The sequence below is a fragment of the Medicago sativa genome, chromosome 2, assembly GCF_051527215.1.
Source record: "Medicago sativa cultivar Bolivia chromosome 2, Bolivia_mono, whole genome shotgun sequence".
Taxonomy (NCBI): Eukaryota; Viridiplantae; Streptophyta; class Magnoliopsida; order Fabales; family Fabaceae; genus Medicago; species Medicago sativa.
Window position 1 is genome coordinate 82,109,597 of NC_140750.1, and position 21,079 is coordinate 82,130,675.

The 21,079-nt window shown below is 31.2% G+C and overlaps 2 protein-coding genes and 2 long non-coding RNA genes across 9 annotated transcripts; 3 read left to right on the top strand and 1 right to left on the bottom strand.

Annotated features, from left to right (window-relative positions):
- The first annotated feature begins 1,317 nt into the window (after positions 1–1,317).
- LOC146951483 (uncharacterized) lies at positions 1,318–4,741 on the top strand. Of its 2 annotated transcripts, XR_015027916.1 has the most exons (6): positions 1,318–1,507; positions 1,591–1,643; positions 2,365–2,608; positions 3,267–3,358; positions 3,465–3,538; positions 4,336–4,741. It is a non-coding gene; the product is annotated as an uncharacterized LOC146951483 (long non-coding RNA). The 2 variants fall into 2 exon arrangements; XR_015027915.1 differs by lacking the exon at positions 3,465–3,538.
- On the bottom strand, positions 2,108–4,200 carry LOC146951484 (uncharacterized). 5 transcript variants are annotated; one of them, XR_015027921.1, is made up of 5 exons: positions 4,136–4,197; positions 3,119–3,149; positions 2,859–2,918; positions 2,667–2,774; positions 2,288–2,581 (listed from the first exon to the last, which is right to left on the bottom strand). It is a non-coding gene; the product is annotated as an uncharacterized LOC146951484 (long non-coding RNA). The 5 variants fall into 5 exon arrangements; XR_015027919.1 differs by having other exon boundaries at positions 3,089–3,149; XR_015027920.1 differs by lacking the exon at positions 2,859–2,918 and having other exon boundaries at positions 2,108–2,581; positions 4,136–4,200.
- A 4,962-nt stretch (positions 4,742–9,703) lies between the features above and the next one.
- On the top strand, positions 9,704–13,137 carry LOC146951485 (PTI1-like tyrosine-protein kinase At3g15890). Its single transcript, XM_085747470.1, has 4 exons — positions 9,704–10,125; positions 10,823–10,970; positions 11,853–12,115; positions 12,193–13,137. The coding sequence occupies exons 1-4, from the start codon at positions 10,082–10,084 to the stop codon at positions 12,839–12,841; spliced, it is 1,104 nt and encodes a 367-aa protein (XP_085603596.1). The 5' UTR covers positions 9,704–10,081; the 3' UTR covers positions 12,842–13,137.
- A 5,929-nt stretch (positions 13,138–19,066) lies between these two features.
- On the top strand, positions 19,067–20,657 carry LOC146951486 (uncharacterized). The gene is made up of 4 exons (XM_085748743.1): positions 19,067–19,933; positions 20,029–20,202; positions 20,356–20,475; positions 20,568–20,657. Exons 1-4 carry the CDS (start codon positions 19,067–19,069, stop codon positions 20,655–20,657), a joined length of 1,251 nt encoding a protein of 416 aa, XP_085604869.1.
- Positions 20,658–21,079: the final 422 nt, after the last annotated feature.

Here is a 21,079-nt window from a genome sequence, read left to right on the forward strand (position 1 = left end):
TTGATCAATAAAAAGAAAGAAAATAAAGTTGTCATCAAAGTTATCTTAAAATAGATGTACGTATATAACTACTCAATTACTATAAAACAACTCATAATTTATTTCAGCATGTCTTAGAGGACAACCACTTCCTACCCTGACATCAATCATGCAATCATCATAGCCTTACCTAATAAGGAAAATTATATTATATTGTACTAATATTATATTATAGTATGATACTAGTCGATATACCCGTGCTAAGCACGGGTGGCGCGGCTTCGCCGCGCTGTATGGCCGCGGCTCCGCCGCGTGTCGTGTATCGAATGTGTTTGGTATAGTGTTTTTTTCAATAGTGAAAATATGTAAATTATGTCAATTAATAATGTATATATTGATCGGTATTAATAAAATATTATAAAATAATTAAATTTTAGTATTGACGATATTAAAAACCTAATAAATAAAAATAATCATAGTTTTTATTTACTAATATGTTTTAGTGTCAAAAATATTAATAAGCATCTCGTGAAAAATCATAATTAATGTATTATATAATATTGTTATCGTAAAATACATTTCATAAATACATATATACTAAAATATTTCCGAAAAAAATTATAGTGAGATATATTTTTGTTAATATATAGTTAATAAAACTTATATTTTTAATATTATATAGTCAATACACCCACATAAATTTTATTAATATATTAATAAAAATTATATTTTTAATAATATACAGTCAATACACCCACATAAATTTAATTAATATATTAATAAAACTTAGACAATCGTAGTGTTTAATTAGAGATATGAAAAAGTACTAATTAAAACTGATCAATCGTTGTAGTTAATAAAATAGGTCTCGTGTTACAATTGTACACTCCAACGGGTTTTTTTATAGACATTAGCTGATATAAAACATGTCTCACCTACCAACATAACACTACCCCTCTTTAAAAAAAAAAAAAACATAACACTACCATGACTACATGTCTCTTCCAAGATATTTTTAAAGATAAAGGTAGCGTGTGTGGCAATGTTCTGTTTTGCTTTATGTATTGTCTCACACATCTTGGTGCGCATGTGTTTTACTTTAACATCAATAAATTATCCCTTCCATCAATAAAATAATTTTTAATATTGTAATTTTTTTTGTTTCACTTTAACATTATAAATTATTGTAAATAAAAAAAATTATAAATTGTAATGATTGAACTCTCTTATGGTCCCATTATTTATATCAATTTCTAAAAAAAAAAAAAAAACTATTGCATTCCTCACGTACAACACACACACTATTAGTATCATTTGGATTTTTGTTTATCTCTCTTCACTTATTGAGAAACCCATCAGGTTTCCTCTTCTCTCAACACAACCTTAGCCGCCTCCCTCTTGTGCAGCAACGCACCGTCCGACCTTCAATAACCATACCAACCCTTTCAATCTTTTCCATCCAATCGTTTATTTTTTTCAAAATCGTGAAGTTGACGTCGTAGTTTCATCGTAAAACGCTTTATTTCAGGTGGCTTTCAAGGTTTAGCAACAAATCTATAACTTTCATCATGTAAGCTTTCCTTTCCTCACTTTAATTTACAATCTGTGCAGCAAACAGCGTGACTTCTACTCGTCCACCTCCCTCTCACGTGCTACGACAACAGGTCAAAGTTTTGATTTTGGATTTCAACATTATTTTATATTTAAGTCTTTTGAAGATCTGTACATCAATCTCCCTGTTGTTGTTTTCACTTTTCATGTTAAGTATGTATATCTTTCTATAGTTTTGGCTTTGGGTTTCAATGTTTGTGCTTTGACTGGTAATTTTTTTTTCTTTTTCTGATTTAAAAAAAATGAATTTTTCTATCTCATTTGTATTGGTGTTGGAATACTTTGAATTGGGATTTTTTATTATTATTCTGGTGAGAATATTTCATAGTAAACAAAACAAAATGGTTGGTGAGGAGAAAATTCTGTGAATGCAGTTATGATATTGGATTTGTGTTTGGTAATTTTTGCTTCCACATCTTCATTTTATACATACTCTTTTTTTATTCCTCACTCCCAAAATACTAATTTTCTTTGTTATTAATGAAAGGAAGGAAATGATACTATTCATGATAGTAGGTAGCCATATTTCTGAATTGATCATATGAAATACAACCAAATTAACTCAAATGATAGTTAGCCATATTTTTGAATTCATGATAGTAGTATAATAAACTTGCATATAAGTCATAGGAATATAAATATGTCTGGATGAACTTGGGAGCAGTGGTCTACCAAAGCTCATAAAAGTATTAAGGTGTTACAAAACATGGTAAATCTTATAAAATCATCATGATAGGAAGAGGTTAACCATCTTAGAGTAAGAGTTTTTTGCAGGAGTGATCTCATCCAGGATGATAGGGTGGATAGGGGTAGCACTTGAACCAATCTTAGCAGAGGTAGTATGAGCAAGAGGTGTGATGGCAGCAGGGGTAAGTTGGCTGAGTGAGTCCCAGTTCTTGCCTCCTTCAACATTCTGCAACATGGTGGAAGGGGTTTGCATCTGACCAAGTGACAGATCATGTTCTTATTCAGAAGTTGCAGATGCAGCACACTGGCACATATGTTTAAACATATCAAGGTTACCGCAGATAAATAACCAATGTAGATCATCTTAATTGAATAATTAATCAACTTACAACTGAGATAGTAACATCATCACTCTCCACATTTGTGTCCTAAATCATAGCATTGTCATCTTGTGGTGCATGCTGCTAGTATAGAACAGCAACTTGTATATCATCACCCTAATAAGCAAACAAACACACAATTAAGATGTCATAAATTAGTCAAGGAAATAATCAGTTGTAGGAATCAGTATATAATTAGACCTTAGCATCAACAATGACCATCTCCAAATGTTCCTTCCCGTCCTTAGGATATGTTACTATCTTAAAAAAAAATAGCAGTTGATGGATATGTACTTAGGATATGTTATTATGCAGTTATTTAGGATATGTACATATGAAGGAGCTCCATTTAACATGTTATAAGTTTGATAGAGATAACAAATAATAAAGAGAATGCACAACAAAAAAATGAGTTCATTACATATTCATACCTTTGTGAAGATAAAAGGAGTATCATTTACCTGCACTTGTTGTTCAAAGACATCAATTTTTCTGCAAAAGAGAGATGAAAATAAAATGAAAGTTAGAAATATGTTGAAGAAAAAGTAAACCTAGTTGAAAACACTACAAATTTTATGACATCATCATTTATTTTCTTCTGTTGTGCAGATTTTTTTTCAAAATCGTCAAATTGACATTTAAATCACCATTTTCGACCTCATTCATGGAGTACTACAGCAGATCTTGAACCTACATATCATGTAAGCTCTCTTTTGGACCTAATTCTTTCAAACATGCATCAACAAATCAAATGGTTTTAAGGTCAGATTATATATTCATATCTTCATCAACTCTTATTTGATACAGCCAACAAAATCACATTTATCAAAGGAAAAAAGGCATTGATTTGTATCTGTTGTTCTTGTGAGGAAACATAATTGGTAATGTTGTTTTGAACGAATATTTTTTTTCATGTGCGGACCTAATTATAATCTTTTTTCTATCATGAAAGTTTACAAATGAAAGTGAACAAATACTCTTGATGAAGCTTATGTTAAATACAGTTTGTTATATCTATATTAGATCTTAAAAAATTGGTTTTTAAGAATTTTGTTTAGCATAATAATAGAAATATTTAAAAGATTAAAACTCAACCACCTCAATACATAAAGATTTTTTTTAAAGGCACTGACCATTGTTTTATACATAAAATATATATTTTTTGCACAATATACAATAGTAATACAGGCTTATATTATTTAATTGACCAATAAATTTGCAGAACATATCTCGCATAAAAAAATTCATCAACTTTCTGTATATATATTATTTAATATATTTTTTTTTGCACAATATATAATTGTTGTCTGTTTTTCTGTCCAATAAACCAAGGGAAAGCTTTGCAAGAACATACATAAGTATTAGAAGTTTTGATTGCATTTATGATAAAAAAGAAAATGACGAATTTTCTTCACTTTTCCTAAAAGCCAAAAAAGAATTAATTACTGTTACTCTCTCTACCCCAACTTTGTACTCGCCTTTATTTTCTCGTGCTTCTTCCATTCTTACTTGTCCTTATTTCTTGTCTATTTTTCTGTCTGCCCAAAAAAATGAAAAGTTGTGTAAGACTATACATAAGTATTTGAAGAATATTGAGTATGGTGTAAAACTTTGTTATAGATCTGAAATAAGCAATTTATTACTATACATAAGTATTAGAATTTGTAATGTTATGCAGGTGAAGGGAAAAAGTGAAGTCGGTTTAATATGATGAAGGAAGGACAAAAAAAATGAAGAAGAAAATTTTGCAAAGGAAAAAGAGTTGTTCTTGTTACCTTACTTATGTTCTTCCTTTATCAATCTTCTTAATCAATGGAAAATGTGAACACTTCCTGCAAAAAATGGCAGTAGAAAATGAAGATTAGAAAAATGGAGAAGATGATGAATAAAGATAAAAAAAGAGAGAGGAAGAAGAAGAAAGTTGTGAGAGTAATGAATCTTTTTTTTGTTGAAAACTAAGAGAGTATTGAATCTTATATAATAGATTGAAGAAAAGTTAGTGAAATTTGAATTTGAATTTCAAATATGAGAGCCAAATTATTGTAGAAGGATTGAATCTTATATAATAGATTGGTGTTGTTACATATGTATCCTTCACTTAATTGAATAAACAATGTAAGGAAAAGGGTAAAAACGTGACAGTGTGGCAAAAAACTCAGCAGCATCCCATTTCAAAATGTATGACCATGTTACCCTCCAATAAAGGGAAATTACAGTGAAGTGAAAAAATTGTAAGTAGGGACAGTTATATAATTTTGGTAGGCATTTGTTTTCTCATATATATATTTGATGATACATTCACACCTGCCATTCAACAAAACCCACAAAAACAAGTCTAATTATTTTCCCAATCTCATGAAACCCAGCTAAATTTCTAAATATTAAGAAAAAAAATTATGCATCTCTTTTATCAATTTAATTAAGGGGAAAAAGGAACATATTACCATCTTTTTTCAGTTAATTTTCACCCTTTCTTTATAGATCAAGCAAACAGAAATTCCATCTTCCCACACTTGTTTGATATAAATATAAAATATCAAATAATTAAAAGGAATAAACTCCTAAGACTGAACACATGCATTTTGCTGTTTGGAAGATAACTTAAAATATGTCATTTTTTTGCCCCATTACCTATCTGCAAGTCATTGCCTTGATAGCAACTGATTTGTTAGCTATCTTCAATTTTATTTTTGGTATGAGGAAGGCCTACCACTGGCTTATTAAATATTAATTACCTTTAAGAAAGTTAAACTAAGCAACCGTTAGAAAAAGTTGAGGTCCTTGTAGCTTGTGATAGAAAAAGTTCACAAGTGTTATTCTTTTTTTAAATATATATAAGTTATTCAACCTCTATCTGTTAGGCCAAAAAATATGTTTGTTAATTTTTTTTCTATTCACTGCCAAAACTTTCTGTCTCTTTATGCTTACGCATCTAAACGAAAGTGTTAAACAAAGATAATTCTGGACTATTTGACGGTACCAATCAATAGTGAAGTGAGGATAAGTACTGTCCAACTCTGGTGATGCTAAATTAGTTACCCAATTGAGGAGGAGCATCCTTCCAAGTCCCAAACCAATACAATAGGTCAACCCAACTGGGTTAACTCCGGTGATAATTAATTTTTATTATAAGCAAATTTTTCTTTATAGAGCAAACTAGCACAAGATATGTGAAGTCAAAGCAAGTGGTCTCACTCATTAGTTTTAACATGAGGTTGTTTTTCTCGGAAAAATAAGGAGAGAGTTTTAGTAGCTTTACCTTAGAAAAGCCGCTCCAAATCCAACAAACAATTAAAAGAGTATAAATGTATAATCAACATTTAAGCAATGCAAATTGAAAAGATTGGAAACAAGATTATTGCATGAAATTATTCAAGGGAAAAAGTTATCGTTTAGTGGTTTGATAATTGATGTTCAATCATTAGTTTTGTCCAAGATCACTCATCTAAACCATTTTTTTTCTTCTCCTTTTCAAATAAGTGATATTTTAGTACATAGATTCGGTTTTTTATTATGTTTTGTTTGTGATTTCGTCTTTTAAGTGGGACAATGTTGTGTTATTCGTTGTCTTGGTGAGAAGTTTTGATTTCTCATCTTATTGCTATGTTTCGTTCAAATTACAAAACCGGATATATGGTATTCCAAACTCCTTTATTTACATTTGTAAGTGTTTAGTCACTTTTTACTATAAACTTGAGTGTATTTTTTTTAGGGACTAAAAACTTGAGGGTTGTTTGTGAGTTTGTTATAATTTCATCTTTTTTATTTTAACGACTTTAACACTTGTATTGTTCTCGATCGAACGATGCAATTTCTACCGATTTGAATGAATATTACTTTTATTAACCAAAAAGTGAACAAAGAATAACTAAAATTCACATATAGGAAAGAAAGAGGGGGTATTTGATGAAATAAAGAACGTGATTAAGAAGAAGAAAAAAACGTGATTAAGAAACACAAAGGATGCTGACATCTTTCTAACGGTCATATTAAAATCACGTTACTGTCTGTGCTATAAAAATTACACACTCCACCTGTGTATAAAAATTGGGAACTTCTACGGTACACCTGTAAATTAAGGTGTACCGGTACTCCTACTTCAAAAATGTTTAAATTAACTATTATTTTTATGGAATAAAAAGCTATTTGTTGATAAAAATCATACTAATTTTTTTACATTTTATTGTAAAAAATAATCAAAATTCTCTATTATGAGTACTAAAAATTCAGAAAAATTAAATTTTATTTCGTTGACGGTTTTGGTTAATAAGATTTAACTATTAACATTATATGTGGTAGAAAACAATGTTTCTCTTCAAAAAAAAAATAACACATTTAACTATTAATTTATTAATTTGGTGTACCAATACACTCAAATCTTTGGGTGTAGCATAGAATTTGTCATTACATCTTTCTAAAGATGTTGATAATCCGCTAGATTCTTGTTCCTGGAAGAATCCTAACCATTGCTTGTTTCAACATTAAATTTGCAAAAGGCTTTTTTTTACCGATCAACCCTAATCCTTTAGACCCTTAATGGAGACTAATCTTCAAAGCAACAGTGTAACATTTGTTTCTTTTTTGTCAAGGTTTGACTATCTCCTAATTTTACAACTCCAAAAGTCGAACCCAATTATTTTATCAAGGAAGAGTCGTGTTGTCAACTCTTCCTATATTGTGTTAGTTAAAAGACATTTTAATTTGATAAGCGGTTTCATGATTGTTTAATAATTCATTATATTTGTCTCGCAAGAATCTCATATAAGTAAGTTTGTCTAAAAAATGCTTTGGCAAAATAAAACTTATAATTTCAAGACTATTATTTTAAATAGATTTTTCAACCAATGATCTCAGTGTACTCGTTAGCCAGACTTTTTTTATTATACAATCATCATAATACTAGTAAGTATTTGATCTGTCATTTTTTTCTTATCATATTATAAGATAGATTCTCAATTGAAGAACATATTGGATATAAGATAGATTCTCCTCTCTCAACCAAATTTTCATCATCTTCATTGCGGCGTACACGAAAACAAATATAATTTATTTTCAAAAAGTCAAATATAATTTAATAAAATTATTTTCTTTTGGTATAAAATAAAATAAAATTTTTTATTTTTTATTAATAGTATCTTATTAATTTGTATAAAATAAACACGATTTTTATGATTTATGAAAGAGAAAAAATGTAGTCAAAAGAAAGAAAAAAAATGGGAGAGAATAAATTAAATGAAGTTATAGTATTTTAATACCCTTTTTTTTTTATAAATATACATATTTATTTAGCCAACGGTTCAAGTGGTAAGACATGTATGGTTAGTGATTTGATCCTTGTATGTAAGAGAGAAGAACTCATCTTATATATCCTATAAATTTTAGACAGGGAATAATTATCATTATCATTAAACAACGGTCTTTCATTTGAAAAAAAATTGGTCCCTAAATTTCGACGGTGATTAGTAATTGTTAAATGAAAATTGCTCTTTATGTACCTAGATTGCTCGCAAGCATGAACTTCCAGACATACCTTCAATGACAACGAATGTTCATGTTGAACAGTAGTTACAAACTGTTAACTAGTAAACTTTTCAAAGTTTTGTCAACTCAACTACCATCTATTTGCCATCCAACTCTTTGGAACGGTTTAAGGGTAAAGGATGGTTAACTATCATTAAGGTATTTTAATCTTTTTGTACATTGTAATCTTTTTGGTTCGGTTTGGAATGTCATTTTTCAATGGTTAGGTGTAGTTTCGGTTTTGCCTTATGATGTTAAAGGGCATTTTAATCAGTTTAGCGCGTTATGTGGAGTCTCTAAATCGAGGCAATCTATTCTTTAGGTGATTTGGTTTGCAACAATGTGGGAAATTTGGAAGGAAAGGAACAATAGAATTTTTAATGCAAAGGAAAGCTCTATTTTGCAAATGGTGGACAGGATTAAGTTATTAACTTTCAAGTGGTTGAAGGTGAAGTTTGTCACTCTTCCCTTTAATTATCATGGTTGGTGGCTTAGTCCGTTTACTTTACTAGGCATAGGCTAATTGTTGTGTCTGCTTTCTGGTGGTTCTATGGTGCGGACTCTTGTCTTGTTTGTAAATTTCTTACATTGTATCACCTTTGAGGTTATTATTCCTTGGCACACCTTGTGCTACGAAAGCCTTTGTTGAGTTTATATATATCATTTTAGCTTCTTCAAAAAAAAAAACATATCATTAAGGTATTTTAAAAAGAAAAATGTTAACGTGTGACTTTGGAGCATAAACTAATAAACTAAATGTAAAAGTTTTTTTCTTAAAAATTGTGCACTTAATGTCTTAAAAGTTTCAAAAGCTATATTTTCAATATAACGTTTATTTTTAAATTTTATTTAAAGTTGTTTAACTTGTTTAAAAAATTTGAGATGATTGTGAGTTTTATAAATGTTTAAAGAACAATTTTCTTGTTAAAAACCGATGAAAACTTCAAAGGAAATACTAATGAGTGCCTCTAGGGTAGTCTTCAAGGGAAAAATGTCTTGTTTTCAATATTTGCATTTATTACATTGAAAATTAAAATCTTTGACTTTCTTAAAAAATATTTTTTTATTAGGAATCCTTAAAGAGTGTTTGATACTATTATTAAGACCCAAGCTTCAAATCAATAAACATAGGCAAAATTAAAATTAAAAAAAAATCTCTTAACTTAATTTTAGGTAACATTTTTGTTTAATCTTTTTTTTTTTGTATCGATATAGTCATTTATGTTATATAATATAAACAAAGTTATCATTTTTTATCAAAAAATAATCAAAAACCCATCAAATTCATAAACAACCCCAAATTTTCATAATACAAACCAAAAACTCATATTTCATTGAAAAAAATCTTATTAAAAAATGATAAAATGTTTTCATTTTATAACATAAAAGGACTAATTTAAGAAAAAATAAATAAATGATGAAAGTGTTATCTGATATTATCGTAAATATAAAATCAAAGAAATATAAGAATGATGGAGCCCACGGTGTGTTGTTTCTTCTTGTGCTTTCTTTTCGTTTTTGAAAATGTGCAAACAGCTGTACTAGTTCTACTTGGCTTAAACAAACAAGACTTAACTTCCACAGACAGCATCTCATCTCAAAACAACAAATAATAATTTTACCCTTTTGTTGTTGTTCTTGTTTCAAAATTTTCAGTTTCGAAGACTACAACGTTGCTGTCTTCGGTTTCTGTCATAATAACTCTTTCTACCTCAAATCAACTACCAAAACAAAAACACAAAAGTAACAGCTTTTCAAGTGTAACTCCTGATTTCGTTTGGTGGGTCAGTTTCAAGTTTTCATTTTGTTCACGTTTCTTTGATCTATCTATTCACAAGAAGTACATAGAGAGAGAGAGAGAGAAAGAGACCGTGGTAGCTAGCTGCTGATTGGTGGGGAAGGTTATGGCTTTTTGCCCAATTTTTTGTTGCTTAAATGCTTCGGATCGGTATGAAATTGCTTCATTTCTCTCTACTTTTATATAATATCTTATTTTTACTTGAGAATCACTATTATTGTTTTGGATCGTATGTGAAAATTTTCTGATAATTCAGTTTCAGTTTTTCTCTGTTATTTTTGAGGAAAATTTATTTAGAGCTATCAAGCACGGACACTCCTCGAATTAGGCGTGTTCCGGACAGCTACACGACACCGAAACATATATTTACACTGAATTATGTGATTTTCGCTGTTCAAATAAAAAAAGTGATTTTCTCAAATTATTAGCGGTGTCTGGTGTCCGTGTCCGTATCCGTGTTTCATAGATTTAGAGTTAATAGGGTTTTAGATTTTGGGGTTAGCTCAGGTTGCAGGCTTTAGTCAAACTTATTTTTGCAAGAAGATTATTAAGGGTTTGTTTGGTATGTAAACTCTCAAGGGAAAATTGGGTTTTTTTTAATGACTTAATAATAGAGCATACCAAGGTGCCTGTTCTATTGATTTTAGACATGGAGTGGAGATGTTAGAAATTTTGGATTGGCAGTGAATTTGGCAGAATCGTGATGTGCTGCCTTGGTTTTGGTGAAAGCTAAGCTCTTGAGCTTTAACAAAATCACGGTGGCACAGTGATTTTGTCAAACACGCCATGTATTTGAACATTTGTTTTTTGAATGGCATAATTGATATTAGAGTCTTTGCCTATGCAGAAAAGGACGTGGGAAGAAACAACCTCCATGGCGAGTGTTTTCTTTGAAGGAATTACACTCTGCTACAAATAACTTCAATTATGATAACAAGCTTGGCGAGGGGGGATTTGGAAGTGTTTACTGGGGCCAGCTTTGGGATGGATCACAAGTAAGACTTTATTTTATTTTTTATTTTATCACAAATCAGCTCTTGTATTCTTTGTCATTCTAGTTTTAATTACTGTTTTGCATTGGCTTTTGTTATGGTTAGTTTACTCGCGTTAAGCCGTTAACACATTAGTGATACTATTACTATGACCATTTGATATTTTAATAGCATCACTGGGTCTGATTGGCAGACTGATGAAACATCTCACAAGTTTTCCTTTAGCTTTCTCAATCTTTAGTTATGCTGATTTTACCATATAACACCGAAAAGGATCAGATTATGAGGGTGGAATTTATTCCAATGAAAGAAATGTTAAGTCCATTTTCCACTAGCTTGTAAGCTCCTGGAAGGAACTGATGAATTGGATATGGGGAATTTTTATCTCCTAATGGAATTTTCTTACCTTACCAAACATCGACAGGATTCTTTTTCTGTTCAATGAATCCTTCAATGCTGGTATCCTAGTACAAAATATATCATATAGTGATTTCCCAGTGAACTTAAAAAATCTTGATGCCTTGGCTTTCTTCTTAAAGACCGTCATTTAGTTTTATATTTCTTCGTATTTCTGCTATTGAGCAAGGAATGTTATTGCTTGAACCTTATAAATTAGAACAATTGTGACTTATGTACCATAATGTATAGTCTAAATTTTTTATTTGACTTTATACTTTATAATGCTATTTCTATATCCCTTTCAGAAAAAACTTCAGGTTCTTATGCTGCAAAAAAGATCTTATCTTGCTCCTGTATAACGAACCTGTTTTAAAATGTTTGGATTTGAACAAACAACACTGTAGCATAACTGTGTAGCACTTTTCTCATAAATATTCATGATGGCTGCTTTCAAACGTGTTTATTTTGATCCATTTATTCATACAGATTGCAGTCAAAAGATTGAAAGTTTGGAGCAACAAAGCAGACATGGAATTTGCTGTTGAAGTTGAGATATTGGCAAGAGTACGACACAAGAATCTTCTTAGTCTACGTGGCTATTGTGCTGAAGGCCAGGAACGGCTAATTGTATATGACTATATGCCGAATTTGAGCCTACTCTCTCATCTTCACGGACAGCACTCGACAGAAAGCCTCCTTGATTGGAATCGACGAATGAATATTGCAATCGGATCTGCTGAGGGAATTGTGTGAGTACTATCCCGCCTTCAATATTAACTTATGCATCTGTCGTTTTTGTAAATACTAACATATAACCCGCTTTCAGATATCTTCACGTTCAAGCAACACCGCATATCATCCATAGGGATGTTAAAGCAAGCAACGTGTTGCTGGATTCAGATTTTCAAGCGCGTGTTGCTGATTTTGGCTTCGCCAAGTTGATCCCTGATGGAGCAACGCATGTGACCACTCGAGTTAAGGGCACCCTTGGCTATCTTGCACCAGAATATGCTATGTTAGGTAAAGCCAATGAGAGTTGTGATGTCTACAGTTTTGGAATTCTCCTTCTCGAACTTGCCAGCGGCAAAAAACCGCTTGAAAAACTAAGTTCTTCAGTGAAACGGGCGATAAATGATTGGGCACTACCATTAGCCTGTGAAAAGAAATTTAGTGAACTTGCAGATCCAAGACTTAATGGTGACTATGTGGAAGAAGAGCTTAAAAGGGTTGTATTAGTTGCTCTAATATGTGCTCAGAATCAGCCTGAGAAGAGACCTACGATGGTCGAGGTGGTAGAACTACTGAAGGGAGAGTCTAAAGAGAAGGTTTCGCAGTTGGAGAATAATGAACTGTTTAAGAACCCCCTTGCTGTAGGAAACAATAATGATGAAATATCAGCTGCTGAAGGGAGTTCTGACTTCATATCAGCGGAGAATGAATCTAAACATGAGATGGAAGAGAATGCAGAACCATGATTATTAGTGCAAAAAACATGGAACTATGAATTTGATATGGTTTGTGAAGTTTTCAGGATTTTTTTTTTTTTTATAAATTATTATTATTTTATTTTTGCGCGGATATATTGGGCGCCTGTTTATTATAGCGGCCAATTGCTGCGTGTTTGCCTATCTATGAATGAAGCTATGAACCAAGCAAATTTACTGATGTGGAACTAGAGATTGATATGGTTGAGTACAGATTGTGTGAAGTTTGCAGAAACTATAAGATAACGCTTGTGGTAGTTCAATTGTATGATTAACTGTTTTACAAATTCTCTTTCTTTTTTTTTTAGGGAACAAATTTTATAAATATTTTGAAGATATTCTGACATATCCCAATCAACCATCGGAACCCTTATCTTAAAAAAGGAAGATACTCCTCTAAACATAACTTGCATTGTTTCCTATCTTAACATCAATGAAACTATTTCAAGGAAAATATCGTGCTTTGAAAACAAGGGTCGCAAGAGTTTAACTCGCTCATAATGTGCGACCCCTGCTTTCCAACAACGCTAAGTCGAAAACTCATTCATCCATCCTTCATACCCGAACTGCTAGAATCTGACTTGTTGCCATATTGTTACCATGCTTGCCGTAAGCATTCTAATCTTTGAAATTGTTAAATTCTGTAAACTAGCTGCTAGAATTTCAAACGATAATTTAGTCTTCTAAGGCAAGAGACTATTTTTGCAACCAAAGAAAAAGCAAAAGACCATTATGTAAGTCTTCTGTTAATTTTGATAATATTTTGGAGAAAAACTTAATTATCAACTCCTTACAATGTCGAGAAACTAATTACACAGCTGTAACACTCGTTAACCATTGGCCGCCATAGAGTACTTACTGATGCATGAATAACTTCTGATCAAGTATTATGAGTTAAGATCCATTGAAAATTATTACAAAGGTCGATTACCCCAAATTCATAAGCTTAGAAATTTTACTAGTACAAAAAACCTTTGTGATGTGATGCGGCTACGAAAATTTCCGCATTACATGATGTGATTTGCAATTTGAAACCATTTTTATTATCTTTCAGGCTTCACATTTTGTGCTTTTATTTATTCTTTGATTTGTATATTTCTTTAATTTGATTGATAGAACATTACATAATAATAAATAGGTACAGGGAACAAATCGATTGAGCAGAGCAGATTCGTACGTTCCCCGTACCTACATTGAGCAGATTCAACTTGAAAAGCTTGTAATGGTATGAAATATTTTATTTTTGTCTGCTAGTACCTATTAGCACATCATCATTTGCTTTCTAACTATTCCACACAGGTCATGCCAGATGATTTAAGGACAAAACTCAACCTTAACGAGGATTTGGTGTCAAACCCCAAAGCAGCATTTTTTAGAACCTCTTTTCTACCGACTCTTTACGACAATCAATCATATACAATATTGCAACTATTATAATTGTGCACTTAAATTGTCCTTTAAGCTTGAATGGTGCTTTTTCCATTGTGTATTGCATTACAAACATTCTTCTATTTCATCTATCTTGTTTCACTTTTATTGTTGACATTCTCATCTATCTCATCGTCATTTTGTATGATAGACCCAAGATTGTATGTTAACCAATGTCGATCTCAAACTAGTCTTGGCCACTCATAGATATATTTGATATGTCAAATGTTGGCAATGCAGAGTCCTTTTTTCTTGAAAGTCTTGTACAAAATCTCTCTAGGAACTCTATCAGATGTCTTTTCTCAAATCAATGAAACCAAAAATATGACTCATTGGTTTAATCACCATATAATTTGCATACGTTTGTATGTCACCCTCATTCTTGAAGATAAGGATTAAAGTACTTCTTCTTCACCTATATATGGCATGCACTTGGCCCTCAATATCTCAATAAATAGCTTTGTGAGTCAAGAAAGATTGCCCAAGCCAACAAAATATGGCCATGCAAGCTGAGTCCTATGATGGTTCTGTTTCCACCTCTTATTTCATCACTGGTTTGAGTAATGGTTCCCTAAATGGACGGACTTTCATCACAATTAGCCAAGGAATCACATTTAAGTGATGAGGTATGTATCTTTTCAGATTCTATAATACAGATGGTTTTTCCACCATGTGTGTGCTATGTCAACTTTCTCTCAATTACTAAGATCTATAATATTGGCTGTGCCATAAGTATCTTAATATTATGATTAAACAATAAGATAAATAAATCAACTGTCCAAAAATGGGGTGTACTTTTTAATGATGTACAACTTAGACTGAGCCTTTTTGCGTGTTGTCGATGACTTTTGGCTACTAGGGTGTTAACATAGTTGGGATGTCAGGGGTCATTGTTATGCCTCCGCATGCGAATTCTTTTCCTAAAAATAAAAAATCCGAGCCTATGTGGGATAGATTTCTTTGTACATTGTTCTATCAAATAAGAATTTGTTCTTAGCCTTATATAAAATGTGCTTGTCCACCCAATACATTTATATAACCTTTGTGAATCACTGGATTGCATGTTGATGCTGCATTAGTTCTTCATTGGTTTTATTGATCATCAGATATCAGGTATTGCATGGTGCCAGCGCCATATAATGAATCAGTTAGATAAGTTGAACAATCTTTTTTGTGCAAATTTGGAAGAAAAGCCTCATCAAACAAAAACCAACTCGAAAAGTGTAGATTCTTCTTCAAATTCGGGTGGTCGTCATATAATGGTGGCAGTGGCTATTGGTTGTTTGGGCATCTTCTTAATGAAGAGTTTGTTAACCTGAAATTGATTCTTGTAAATATAATCAATGCTATAGGGTAGTTTATTTTTCTTCTACATCATGATATTTTAGATTACATGTTTTTTAGTAAAACTTGAATCATCGTTAGTTTTAAGGTCAAAATCATAGATAAACTATAAGCTCGGATTGACACACTCAAATTTCAACATGTTATTGTTTGTTAGATTCTAGTAACTGATTTTTGAGTTTGGTCATAGAGAGAGGTCTGAAATCTCCATTTTAAATTACATATTTAGGCCAATAATAAGTAAGCTAACATTGCTAAATCAAATTGATAAAGCTAACTCTTTGTCTTTGTTTGAGGAATTTTTCTCTAGAAATTTTCTTACATTTTCAACTTTTTTTTTAAGGGACACGTTTTCAATTTTTCATATGCTCAATTATATATTTACACATGTGTTTTATTTAGGAGTGCATAAAATTATCATATAAATCTTTAATTATCGCAAAATAACAATATATTTTTGTTACTTCAAAATATAACATATACTTGAAATTTGAAAATAGGGTTAATAGTGTATTTGCTCTTCATAATATTGGATCAATCTGGTTTTAGTCTCAACAATTTTCTTTATTCTATCATTTATGCTTCTATTTTAAATCATTCATGGAAACCAACCTTCAAATAATGACGATGTGACATTCTGATGTAACAAATTATATGCTTAGCCGGACATTTTAAAATGATGTTGTATTTCTTAGTTCACGAGTTAAAAGAATTAGACTCTTTCATTTTATTTATTTTTCTTCATGCTCCTTTGGAAAAGAATATCAAGACTCATTTCTTCTTCCTCCAACATACCACCATCGCCACCAAATTCTTCAGGTTGCCGTGTTGTCGACTAGTCTACATTGGCCATGAAGTCATAGTCACTATTATCCTTTCTACGTGATCTATTATACTTCATTCATTTATTTTTTTCAAAATGATTGAAGACGTTTTTGACGGATCAATGCCACTTTTGCTACTACTATTTGTTGGCAAATTATAGTCCCCCATTGACGAAATTGAGTTAACAAACAAAACCCCCATCATGTTTGCCACAAAACTCTTACGTTTATTTCATGATTCATGCAACTTTTTTTTTTTTTGAGGGATCATGCAACTTGTTTGAAGATCCATCACAATACCGGAAGCGAAATAATATACTCAAAATAAGCTCAGCTAGTCACCTCTTTTTCAAATAATGTGAAACTTTCTACTCACACTTGTCACAACACTTTGTAATAAAACAAAAATCAATATAGTTTTTATTATAAAATTAAATTCATTACTCCGGATTTAAATTACTCTGGATGGTGTTCGGGGTTCGAACCTCAGACCTTGCATATATTATACATTGTCCTTACCAACTGAGCTAAGCTCACGGGGACTTATTAGATAGATATAATCCTACATAGACATATTTCTTAAAAGAGCAAGAAATACTAGTATTATATTTTCTCAAGGTAGGTATAGAATGAATTATTATTTACCCCAAAAAAGAACAATATTATTAAATTAATCACATAGTCATATAATTAATCAAGGTTCAAGGGTTGTAGTCTTTCATGAAGAGAGGGTTTCTAGTATTTAAGAATAAAATAAATACTTGATTTGGAAGAAAAAAGAATAAAAAGCAATAACTAATTAAAAGAAATGAAAAAGACATATTTGCCTTATAAAGAAAGCGGTTAGAATTGCAATTGCTTGTATCAGTTGAATGAGGCAATGACATGTCGTGTCTTTGGACAAAATTCTGATTTTTTGGGTTCAGAGTCAGGGCCAGTCCTAATATTTTGGTGCCTTGAGCGAAATAATAAAATTGTGTCCTTTTAATTATTTCAATATTTTTCTTCTTACATTTTTGGTTGCACAAGATTCGTTTATAATCAAAGTTCTTTAAAAATATTTTGTCAATAGAATTAATCAATGAAAATTAAAAAGAAATATATCTAGCCCACCCTAAAAAATGGTGCACTGGGCTACTGCCCCTCTAGCCCACCCTCAGGGCCACCCCAATTCAAAGTAATTCTGATTGTTTCATATGATCGGATACAAATTAACTCTTATTTTTTTTTCCTTTCAAATACACTCATTTTGATCATAGAATAAATATAGTAATTGCTTGTACAAGTTGTATATGCGTGAAAAAAGTGATCTCTTCAATAAAAAGGTAAAAGTGATCCCTAGAAATATACTTTTAGGTTTAAAATTATATATCCCTTAATTGTTTATGAAATTTTGTTGATTATCTTAATATTATTTTATTCCTTTTTTTCTTCATAATATTATCTTCTTATATTAGACTTAAGTTTTTTTTTTAGGGATTATATTAGACTTAAGTTGTTAAGAAACTTCAATTAAAAAAAATCGATCAAACATTGAGTTTGAATATAAGTTGTCCCAGTTAAGCATACAATTTGTTCTAGAAAATAATATAGCATATGGAAGAAATTGAGCTTAAATCCCAAACTATTAGATTGATGGTATTATTTTACATGAACGTTGTTTTCCTAAGTATGAAACGACTCTCACAATGAGAGGTTTATTACTTAAGACAAAACTTGGTAGAATTAATTTATTTATTTTTTAGGAGAAAACTTGGTACATATAGTCCTACTATGTAAACATATTTTCTTGAGTTTAAAATTGGAGACCTGTAATTTTATTAAAAAGAAATTGGGAGGAATATTCCAAGTATTTCAAAGATCGATCAAGGATTAGTAAAAAGAATAAATTAATTGTTTTATCCTGTAAGAAAAGAAATACCTAAAGAGAAAAGAAAAAGACATATTTGCCAAGAAAAGAAAGCAGTTAGAAATAGAACTAGAATAGTGTAAATATTTGAATGAGGTAAATATTTGGATGGGGAATGCCGTGTGCTAGGGGCTATCACATGGGAAACGTCCAAGTCTTTGTTTCTTATGATTTTGTGAGTAAGTGTGAAATAATTTCTAAAGCTTAAACTTATACCATCATGTTTTAACTGCTAATCATAATTTTTAGGTTTAAAAATATATCCATACAATGTTTAGGACAATTATGTTGATTACCATAATATTATCTTCCTATATTAAGCTCAGGTGATAACATACTAAGTAACACAAGTAATACACTAATTATATTTTTTGACAAGAAATAATACATTAATTATTGAAGACTAATTTTGTCCCATATAATTTGTTTTAGAAAAGAATATGGCACATGGACGAAATGAAGCTTATCCTATATATATGCTAAAGAAAGAAAAAGAAAAGGAATGAAATGTATCCTTAGTTGGTAGTACTTGATGTTTGATAAACCACTTCTGTTGTGTAATTCTATTTGAACTACATTGCACTTCAATACTTGTAATACCATTGCTCATTTCTCTTTTTCTCTCTATCTGAAATCATTTCTTCCTGCATTAATTAACACTAAAGCTTTAGAAATGGTTTTTAGCCTTTTCACAAAAAAAAAACTTTAGAAATGGCTGGTTCACCGGAAAACTTGATCAAATGTCTCAAGCATCGTGGTCACTACTATGTTGAGCTACGAGAGGCTACTGCTGGTCATAGTCGAAGGGGACAACAAATGATGTACCATTGTGTTTTGTGTGCTGAATCATGCAACACTGCAAATGATATACTGGATCATTTGAAGGGTGCTGCTCACAAGCGCAAACTGAATTTGGCTAAACTGACCCTCCTCAAAAGAAACAATAGATGGCCTTTCAGTGATGGCATTCTGTTGTTTGATGCTTCAATCAAAGAAGAAGATATGCCCGACTCGGAAGAATTAAGAATTCTTCAAAAAAGTTTGAAACCAATTGACAAGGATAAGGCCCTTGCTATTCAAGAGTTTGCATATGAAGTGGTTCCTCCTGTTGGAGATTATGATTGTCTTAATTTTATTCATTTACATGGATATCCCGAGAAGATTGGCAAAGAAAAGATTTCTGTTAGGTATGGTACTACCAATAATGTGGTTGAAAAAATATGGTGTGAGTGGCTAGGTAGAAATTCAAATGACCCTAATGCCAGGGTTGAGAATCACAATGTTTTTAGAGTCATAATCTTGAAATATCGGAGTGATTTGGGTAGGGATCGACCGGAATTTGGAATGAGGGCAGACGAATGTGCCATATGTAATCAAAAGATGATTGTTGGCAAAGATGTGGCTTCCATTCTGCATCCAGGTTACCCTTCAAATATTGGACATATATTGTGCTGCTCTTGGCGAAACTTTAGCGCAAGGTATGAAGAGAAGGTAAATAAATATCTCTCGCAGAATCCAGTACCGTCTCATGTTGCTTTTCAAGGTATTCAAGGGGAAAGGCCAGGGAATGCACTCAAGGTACAAATATTTGCTACAATATTAATGAATATGGCTAGTCATAAAACCTTATATATTGTATGTTGAAATTATTAATTGAATATACTATAATGCAGGAGTTTCACGTTTTTCATACTAGCTGCCTTATACATTGGATACTGTGGAATGAGTATGAACAATGTACAAATGATTCACCTAATACAAATATTGATGATGTGGAGATATATGGTCTCTTCTGTCCAGTGTGTAATATGAAGAATAATCGACAAAAATATTATGACGAGTCTCAGGTTTGTTTCCTATCCTCCATAATATCTTCAGAGTTTTCGTTTACTGTCACTGATTATCTACATTATTCATTTATCAATGGAGTTTTTTTGTGTTTAAGGTAGTAGTGCAAAATTCTATGTTGAATGCTAATGAATATTTTTCATTTACTATAGATGTCCATAGTGAAATCAAAGATACTGCATGCAAAGAATGAATGGACCAAGAATCCAGAGGAACATTTGCAAAATTGCTCAATTGGGCTCCACTTTCCCTTGAAATCGAAAGACGAGAAGGTTATTAACATTTCCGCATTTAATTTCATTTAAAAAACATATATAGATAATCGTGAATTTTTTATCTTTAATAATATATATTGTGATTGCAGGCAAAAATGAGATGTTTAAAGTTCGTGCAATTTTATCGTGCTGAGTATCAAGGAGAAAATTATCACAGTCGGATCAGACAGTCCGGATGATCAGTATTATCAAGATTACTAAAGTATGTGTGGTGATTATATAATTTATTTGTGTGTATGTGTATGCTATTATCAGTGTGATTATTGCTAGTTTGCTTGTACATACATACATACATATATATATATATATATATATATATATATATTATATATATTAGCTTTCAATATTATATGTAAATATATTTCATACATTTTTGATACTGATTTGTTTGTCAAAACTAAGAATTCGTATAAGAATGATGTATGTTAGTGTGTAATTCGTATAAGAATGAAACGATGAAAGACAAATATTTTATTTGTATTGTGGATGAATATCATAACTAAGAATTGAAACTGAGTTATGAGAGGAGGTCTCGATTTCTGTCTTGATGTTTCGTTCCATTGAAGAGTAAACAAACATGTACAAATCGTAGCTGCGCACA

Bases quoted from the DNA above. Each gene is read 5' to 3' on its own strand.
- LOC146951486 (XM_085748743.1), top strand. From the start codon at position 19,067: ATGGCTGGTTCACCGGAAAACTTGATCAAATGTCTCAAGCATCGTGGT. The intron at 19,934-20,028 runs GTACAAATATTT...ACTATAATGCAG, and splicing joins GGCCAGGGAATGCACTCAAG to GAGTTTCACGTTTTTCATAC. The intron at 20,203-20,355 runs GTTTGTTTCCTA...CATTTACTATAG, and splicing joins AATATTATGACGAGTCTCAG to ATGTCCATAGTGAAATCAAA.
- LOC146951485 (XM_085747470.1), top strand. From the start codon at position 10,082: ATGGCTTTTTGCCCAATTTTTTGTTGCTTAAATGCTTCGGATCG. The intron at 10,971-11,852 runs GTAAGACTTTAT...TTATTCATACAG, and splicing joins AGCTTTGGGATGGATCACAA to ATTGCAGTCAAAAGATTGAA. The intron at 12,116-12,192 runs GTGAGTACTATC...ACCCGCTTTCAG, and splicing joins GGATCTGCTGAGGGAATTGT to ATATCTTCACGTTCAAGCAA.